An 8331-nucleotide genomic window follows, 5' to 3' on the forward strand; every position below is an offset into this window, starting at 1 on the left:
AGTCTGTAATAACGGCCCTGTTTCACATAAACGACTTCCGCATTCGAGACATCTTCTTTCAATAAAAAGTGCTTTGCAAACAACCGTTGGGATCACCATACCCTCGTGTGGACGGGGTGTGTAATAACGGCCCTGTTTCACATAAACGACTTCCGCATTCGAGACATCTTCTTTCAATAAAAAGTGCTTTGCAAACAACAGTTGGGATCACGATACTCTCGTGTGGACGGGGTGTGTAATAACGGCCCTGTTTCACTTAAACGACCTTGTATTTCCCAAGGTGTTATCCTCCAATATAAAACATTGTAGTATAAGAAACGCAATTTCCTCCCTTTATGGCAGTATATTATATTGTAGGAAAAATAATTTGCTATACATGCTCGTTTAGAGAAGGAAAATAAATCCGAGAATGAGATGCGGACTACTTTTCTTGTAATCTATCAAACGTGACTCGGTTGTATTTATTGTAAATCCCCCCCATTTAGATCGTGCGATAAAACGCCGAAAAAAACGTTTACGAACAAAAGAAAGCGCGAGGAATTCGACTCCCACTTCCTGGGTTTCTCTCCGACGTCATTTGGGGGAAGTCCAGGATAAGACGCATGCGTAAATTCCCACGTGCGTAATGACGGCACTGTTTTACATAAACTACTTCCTTATTCGAGACATCTTCTTTCAATTAAAAAGTGCTTTGCAAACAACCATTGGGATCACGATACTCTCGTGTGGACGGGGTGTGTAATGACGGCCCCGTTTCACATAAACGACTTCCGCATTCGAGACATCTTCTTTCAATAAAAAGTGCTTTGCAAACAACCGTTGGGATCACGATACCCTCGTGTGGACGGGGTGTGTAATGACGGCCCTGTTTCACTTAAACGACCATGTATTTCCCAAGGTGTTATCCTCCAATATAAAACATTGTAGTATAAGAAACGCAATTTCCTCCCTTTATGGCAGTATATTATATTGTAGGAAAAATAATTTGCTATACATGCTCGTTTAGAGAAGGAAAATAAATCCGAGAATGAGATTCGAACCCAGGTCACAATGAACCGAAGGCTTTATGGAGTCCTCCACCATTTTAGACCACAAGTTGAGTTTTTTTGTAATATTCATAAGACTTATTCTCCATGAGTTGCCCAAATGCAACATGGGACATAAGTGAATGTTAAATATTTCATTTTGGACCACTAGTAGGTTTTTGTTGTAATATTCATTGGACTCATTCCCCATGTCTGAGTTACCCAAATGCAACATGGGACATAAGTGAATGTTAAATATTTTTTTGATGTAACGCGCAACACTACCACAAGGGGTGCACTCCAACATATGTCTGATAGATAGGTCTTATGAATAGGTCAATTATCTGACTACAAATGATTTATTTATTGTGTCTCAATATCAAGGAACACGTTACAAAGACACAGTGTGTGTTGTTACTTGGCTTTAATCCAAAGTTCCAACGTTGGCTGTCATCAAATGGCAAGTGGAAGTCAGCCGTTTGTCTCCAGGAACAAGTTCAATATGCACCAAGAGAGAAACAATCATTAAAGCTGCACCTGCAATTCAGTAAGTAAGATATATACATTAAAAAGAGAACATTTTCATTAAATTGAAAAGTTAATGCATTAACATTGATGGCATTGGAATCCACTCACCTCACCTGGTCATGAATTAGTGTCACTGTGGAACCTTCTCATTGGTTGATCTCAACTTGGCTGACACAAAAACATCCCCTTCTACTTTTGGTCGACTGATACGCTGAAAAGACAAAGTTTTTTTTATCTCGATTGCAGTTTACTTTGACTTGCACATTCGAGGTAACCTATGTTTAAGTGCAGTGTTTATGTTTGGGCCCTGGGGGTGAGTTGTATGTGTGTACCTTCAAAATGGTGAACTGTTGGACGCTAGCAGTGAGTGCGGTGGAGGTGCTACATGTGGGGGGGTTAAGGGGCCGTGAAAAAGCCTCTTTAGTGTACGTTCATGTATAGTGAAAGAAAGTCAGTGTGCAGTGAAGAAATGCATATACAGCAAGCTTGTATACATCCAGCTGTGCAACCATTAGCTTTCCAAAGACTCTAAATTTACTGATGTGCAGTACAGGACCGTAAAACACTTCAGGCCAAGATTTAAAATAAAATTTGACCAACTGTTAACTGCTTGTATTGAAGGTGTACTTGCCCTTTGGTAAGTAGAAGAACACTTTATGCCAAAGTGGGACACTCATGAAAGTGGAAATTATAGTCTGTGAGTTTAAAAACAACAACTGCAGGTGCTCTGGAATGTCTTTGGGCTATTAAGGTAACAGGATAGAACTTGTAAGTGTAATGGATGGAAAGACATACATTGGAATTCCAGATATAGCCTATTATGGACTGTATTTGATCTTTTTTTGTTTTTTTTACTGTTATTTTCAGATGCTACACAACAGCCTGGAAAGTACCTATCAAGGAAAAGTGTCATGATGAGTGGTCTGCAAAACATATGCGTGTTTTGTGTGGTTGGCGTGGAAGGCCGATATGCTGTCATTTTTACCATCAAGCCGAACTTCCACTTGGTCCCGCCCACGTGCCGACTCGGAGGGGGGGAGCCTCCTCGCCAATGTTGAGGCCGTCATCTCCTTTTTCTCCCACGCTGGAAGACATCTGGAAAGGGGACCTGCTGCAGAAATGCGCGTGGAAGTCATTTGCGATCGGCGGAATGACACACGCGCACAAAGCGCCCAACGTCAAAAGGAGCTTCGTTAGAAACCCGCTAGAGGAATCTGAGCTGGAGAATGTGGGTCCACTGGGTCCCGCTCGGTTTACTGCTCGCCGTTTTGCCGTCTGGCGGTCGGGGCTCCGAGTGGGCGTCGGAGTTCCCCAGAGCTCCACCGCACATCATTTTTATCCTGGTGGACGATCAGGGCTTCCGGGACGTGGGTTACCACGGCTCCGAGATCAAGACGCCCACTCTGGATCGACTGGCGGCGCAGGGAGTCAAGCTGGAGAATTACTACGTGCAGCCGCTATGCAGCCCGTCTAGGAGTCAGCTTATGACTGGCAGGTACATGATTCAAAAGAGTCCAACATTATAACATGCTTTTTCATGACTATAAGGCGCACTTAAAAGCCTTAAACTTTCCCCAGAGTGCGCCTTATAGTTGTGAAAATACGGTATATACTTGCAAGACATTTTTTTTTTTGCTTACCAGGGACGCACACTTAGTGTCCATTCCTCACATGGATGGCAATAAACGTCTTTTCTCCCTAGAGACAAGTGAAATTGTACATTAGGAGTTATAGTGCAATGTAAAAACATATAAGCAATTTAAATGCAACTATTTTGAAGTTCAATTGTGTTTTTGGAGGTACCAGATCCACACGGGGCTCCAGCATTCCATCATCCGAGCCACCCAGCCCAACTGCCTACCCTTGGACCACGTCACCCTGCCACAAAAACTGAAACAGGCTGGCTACTCCACTCACATGGTGGGCAAGTGGCACCTTGGCTTTTACAAGCGAGGCTGCCTGCCCACCCGTCGAGGTTTCGACACCTTCTTCGGCTCGCTCTTGGGGAGTGGCGACTACTACAGCCACTACAAGTGCGAGGGTCCCGGCATTTGCGGCTATGACTTGCACCAGGGCGAGGACGCCGCCTGGGATCAGGACCGCGGCTTGTACTCCACGCTAATGTACACACAGAAAGCCGTGGAGATCTTAGCCAATCACGATCCTAGCCAGCCTCTCTTCCTCTACTTAGCCTACCAGGCGGTGCACTCCCCGCTGCAGGTGCCGGAGCGCTACCTGGAGCGCTACAAGGGCATCGTTAACCCCAACCGCCGCAAATATGCAGCTATGGTCTCCTGCCTGGATGAGGCCGTGCACAACCTGACCCTGGCGTTGAAACGTTACCGTTACTATGACAATACTGTCATTGTGTACTCTTCTGACAACGGCGGGCAGCCTCTAGTCGGCGGTAGCAACTGGCCCCTAAGGGGGAGCAAGGCCACCCTATGGGAGGGAGGTATCCGGGCAGTGGGCTTCGTCCACAGCCCCTTGTTAGTCAACAAAGGCACCAAGTGTCGTTCCTTGGTGCACATCACTGACTGGTTTCCCACACTGGTCTCCCTGGGGGAAGGGACTCTGGATGAGGACCTGGATCTGGACGGCTATGATGTGTGGGAAACTATTAGCGAGGGGCTCCCCTCGCCCCGCCAGGACATCCTCCACAACATCGACCCAGTCTACATGAAGGCTAAGAACGGCTCGTGGAAGGCGGGCCATGGACTGTGGAATACTGCGGTGCAAGCGGCGTTACGGGTGGGACACTGGAAGCTGCTGACAGGGGTCCCTGGTTACAGCGACTGGGTGCCCCCCCAGACCTTCTCTACGCAGGTGAGAGTCTCCAGTCGTGCCCTTAATAAGACGATAACCTAGTTGTGTGCGTCATGAGAAAGCTGCTAATTGACTCCCTCTACCGCTTGTCCAATCAGCGGCTGAGCCTACGCTGGCACAACGAACGAGTCCGTTGGGACCGAGGCAAGTCCCTGTGGCTCTTCAACATCACCTCGGACCCTTACGAGCGGGTGGATTTGTCACAGCGCTACCCACATGTAGTCAAGAAGATGCTGACACGGTTGGTCCAGTTCAACAAGACGGCAGTGCCGGTACGCTACCCGGCCAAAGACCTGCGTTCCAACCCGCAGTACAATGGGGGAGTGTGGGGGCCCTGGTACAAAGAGGAGAAGACAGAGGACACATACAAGCATATGTTCAGCAATCATCTGAGTAGTAGAGGGAAGTGAGGGCGGAGGACTCGGCGTCTTTGTCAAAGTTTGTGGGGATCGCCGGGACTTTCCGCTACTTGTGAGCATTTCAACACTGAGGATCTGAAGTTTAAAGTGGTAAGATTAAGTAAAATGCTTTTACAGGATTGGGATAGGTCTTATGGAAAGCTTGTGAAGCAAAGAATATCAGAAAGCGGATCAAGTGTTTGGAAAAGGTCCACTTAAGAAATGATGAAGGAATGGACAAAATGTTTGGAGAAAGTTGCAGTGACAAGTAGGGTTAAAAGGAAAAAGCCTTTCTGGCCATATAAGGAAGAATTGGCGTTAAAAGGCACAGGCGATGACATTATACTCTTACAAAAGAAGAAATGGCTCTATACACTAATGTGGTGGAATTATTACAAAAAACAATTATAAATATTAAATACATACATATATATATATATATATATATATATATATATATATACATATATATGTACATGTGCGTACATGTGTGTACATGTGCGTACATGTGCGTATATGTGTGTATGTGTGTATATGTATGTATGTATATATATATATATATATACACATATATATATATATATATATATATATATATATATATATATATATATATATATATATATATATATATATATATATATATATATATATATATATATATATATATATATATATATATATATATATATATATATATATATATATATATATATATATATATATATATATATATATATATATATATATATATATATATATATAAAACAATGAGACATAAATACTGCAATCGTTATTAGATGTAAAATACTACAAATAATAACACTGCAAGAATAAAGCAGGGCCATTATGGAGAAACAACCTAACAATATAATATATACAAAAAAACGATGTGAAAACTGTGATATTGTGCTTATGGTCATGAAAATAATACTGTGACATGCACACTGAGATTTATGTGGTTTTGAAGACTATGTCATGGTTCCTAACGACCGGTCTCGAACTCTAGACGACTTAAATGTGAGATGGCCAATAAAATCGACAGTCTTGCAAGCTAAATGCGTGTCATTCCACCTTGCTTGCGCCCTATCATTTCCTTAACAGACCATCTGGAATTCGACAGGTGGGGCGCATTGAAATACGTCCAGCTGGCGTTTTTCCGTTTGTCTCTACTCTCGCTTCCTTTCTGAAATGATGGGGAAGTAGAGTTCTTCTCAGTAGTAAACTTAACAGCTGACAACAGCACTCGGTTTACACTGTGTGGAATCTGGATCGTCCCTCCCATATCCTGCCTGACCTCTGCTCTCACGTTATGGGCATTTGCTCAATTTTGAAGGGGGGTTGGAATGTTATGTTAAGACAGTAGGATGCAGAAAAAAGTTGGTGTAGAGTAAGTTACATTGTTAAAAAAAAGCAACACCTGCCAAATTCCAAACATAAGAATAATAGTGAAGAGAATAAGATAAGAGTTATAGTAGTAAAAATGCACGATTAAGTTATGCGATTCAAAAAGCCACTTTATCACGTTAGCAGGATATTGCAACATTATAAGAAAGAAAAACAAACTTACCCTATCGGTCATGATCGTAGAAAGAAATGATTAATGGAGCATTAAGTCTGAAAATATAAGAAAAAAGTTTAGAACACCTGAAATATAAGCAAGAACATTTGAATTATTTAAAAGGGAATAGTTTAAATGTAAATAACAAGAGCAAAGTCAGAATGCAATAGCCAAAAATGTGTAATTCCTGTAAGCATTTCAACGAGTTGGAACTCGCTTGTTTTTAGCCCTGTGCATGCTTTTGTATTGACAAATGAAAGTCCAGGGTTAGTCCAAAGGGACGCGAGGAAACAAATGCCATTCCTCAGATCCCATTTGGCTTTAAAGCGTTAGCACTTCTGCTAGCGCAAACCTTCTTCTACCATCATGCTTCGCCAGCTTTTTGTGATTTTGCTGTCCCTGGTAGTGACGAGCATCAGCGAAGTCACCATTCAGATGCATGAAAACGATAAAGAATCAGCCGCCGTCCGTGGTAGGTACAACTAAAATCCATGTCAAATTTTAAACTAGGATTGTGATAACGAAAACGTGTCTAATAGCACAGAAGCTAGAGATCATAGAAGCTACGAAGAACCTGTTGAAAGCCATCACCATCTCAGATTATGAAGCCTACCGGTAAGTACACATCAATTGTGTCGGTTGCTTAACATCAAGCTGTTCCTGTTTTGAAAATAATAATCTTTCAGGAAAATGTGCCATCCGAGCCTAACGAGCTTCGAGCCGGAAAGCCTAGGAGTCTTCATGGAAGGCATGGAGTTCCATCGCTTCTTGATGGAAAGTGGTATGGATCCAAAACACAAAAAGACCTAGAAAAATTAACCAAGTCTTTTGAAAATGAGAGCATTGTGTGTTTTCAGTTGCACCAACCGTTGTCCCTCACACCATTATTGTCAACCCTCACGTGCACATGTTGGGAGATGACGCAGCCTATATTGCGTACGTTCGCCTCACTCAGAACTTGGGACAAGACTTGAAGGCTCGTATAGCCAAGGCAGAGGAGACTCGCATCTGGCATCGAAACAACGGCACATGGCAGCACATCCATTTTCACAGGAGCGGCTCCACTTCAATGCACCTCAGCAACAACAAATAGAAGTTATTATCATTTCAGTGGAAAGCAAAACATTCTGCTACAAGAAAGTCAGTTCTAATAAATCATGAGCATCCAACAAAAGCTAAACTTTTTTTCCTAATATTTAGTTGCATGTTTTAAAATGACTTTTCAATACACACCCAAGTAAGATCCTCTGAAAATTGGAAGTTGAAAAATATCCAAACGAGGGTCTTGCAACTTTGAAGGGAGTTTATTCACGAACACGGCTGTGAACAATGGTGCACTTTGACAGCTTGACACAAATCTTCTGACGCTTCTCCCGAGACATTTTTTTTAACAGCTGCAAGGACTGTACAGTAGACTTCACGTGTATCAAAAAAAAAAAAAAAACATTGGGCACACAGAACCGTACGCTCATTCGTTCTCATGCACCTCCACACGTTAGCTTTGACTACACCGGACAAAGTAGCTGTACATAAATGAAACTGCGTCAAGAGGTTTTCCCGTTTGCCCATTTACGGTAACAATTGGGTAACAAGGATACAGTCTTTGGCCACAAAAGGAGAAAATGATAAATAACCACCCACCTTCCCCCCCAAAAATAAGAAGCAAGAAAAATTCCACAAGCAGAGAGAAGTCCGATCGTTTTTGTCGTCTTCACGTTCGTTGGACTTTATACTTCGGTCCGCTAAAGAAGAGATTGACAAGAAAGAGAAAAAATATGGAGTGTTTAGATTATGAAAATGTTCAGCGCCTATAAATTTGACCAATGAATGGTTATTTTGTCAATGGTGGAAAAAATATGACATTTAAGCTAACCTTCTGCAAGTTCTCCCTGCCCGTGTCTTGCGACCTCCGTCTTGTCGTCACTGTCGTCTTGACGACCTTGCTGACTTTTCGATCCTTGGCTTCTTCTACTTCAAATCCCGATGGCGTCTG

The 8331-nt window shown here is 42.8% G+C and overlaps 2 protein-coding genes and 2 long non-coding RNA genes across 5 annotated transcripts; 2 read left to right on the plus strand and 2 right to left on the minus strand.

Moving 5' to 3' along the window:
- Nucleotides 1–1332: 1332 nt before the first annotated feature.
- Nucleotides 1333–5195, plus strand: arsj (arylsulfatase family, member J). Of its 2 annotated transcripts, none has more exons than XM_077742271.1 (4): nucleotides 1333–1572; nucleotides 2421–3048; nucleotides 3353–4379; nucleotides 4478–5195. In XM_077742271.1, exons 2-4 carry the CDS (start codon nucleotides 2780–2782, stop codon nucleotides 4787–4789), a joined length of 1608 nt encoding a protein of 535 aa, XP_077598397.1. In that variant the 5' UTR covers nucleotides 1333–1572; nucleotides 2421–2779; the 3' UTR covers nucleotides 4790–5195. The 2 variants fall into 2 exon arrangements, with proteins under 2 accessions (XP_077598397.1, XP_077598398.1); XM_077742272.1 differs by lacking the exon at nucleotides 1333–1572 and adding an exon at nucleotides 1689–2321.
- LOC144213703 (uncharacterized) lies at nucleotides 2545–7180 on the minus strand. The gene is made up of 3 exons (XR_013330074.1): nucleotides 6348–7180; nucleotides 3194–3251; nucleotides 2545–3041 (listed from the first exon to the last, which is right to left on the minus strand). It is a non-coding gene; the product is annotated as an uncharacterized LOC144213703 (long non-coding RNA).
- Nucleotides 6606–7512, plus strand: LOC144213700 (calcium/calmodulin-dependent protein kinase type II subunit delta-like). The gene is made up of 4 exons (XM_077742273.1): nucleotides 6606–6810; nucleotides 6878–6953; nucleotides 7025–7119; nucleotides 7196–7512. The coding sequence occupies exons 1-4, from the start codon at nucleotides 6705–6707 to the stop codon at nucleotides 7429–7431; spliced, it is 513 nt and encodes a 170-aa protein (XP_077598399.1). The 5' UTR covers nucleotides 6606–6704; the 3' UTR covers nucleotides 7432–7512.
- Nucleotides 7513–7623: 111 nt separating this feature from the next.
- On the minus strand, nucleotides 7624–8331 carry LOC144213702 (uncharacterized). The gene is made up of 2 exons (XR_013330073.1): nucleotides 8212–8331; nucleotides 7624–8080 (listed from the first exon to the last, which is right to left on the minus strand). It is a non-coding gene; the product is annotated as an uncharacterized LOC144213702 (long non-coding RNA).

Source organism: Stigmatopora nigra, chromosome 20, assembly GCF_051989575.1.
Source record: "Stigmatopora nigra isolate UIUO_SnigA chromosome 20, RoL_Snig_1.1, whole genome shotgun sequence".
Classification (NCBI taxonomy): Eukaryota; Metazoa; Chordata; class Actinopteri; order Syngnathiformes; family Syngnathidae; genus Stigmatopora; species Stigmatopora nigra.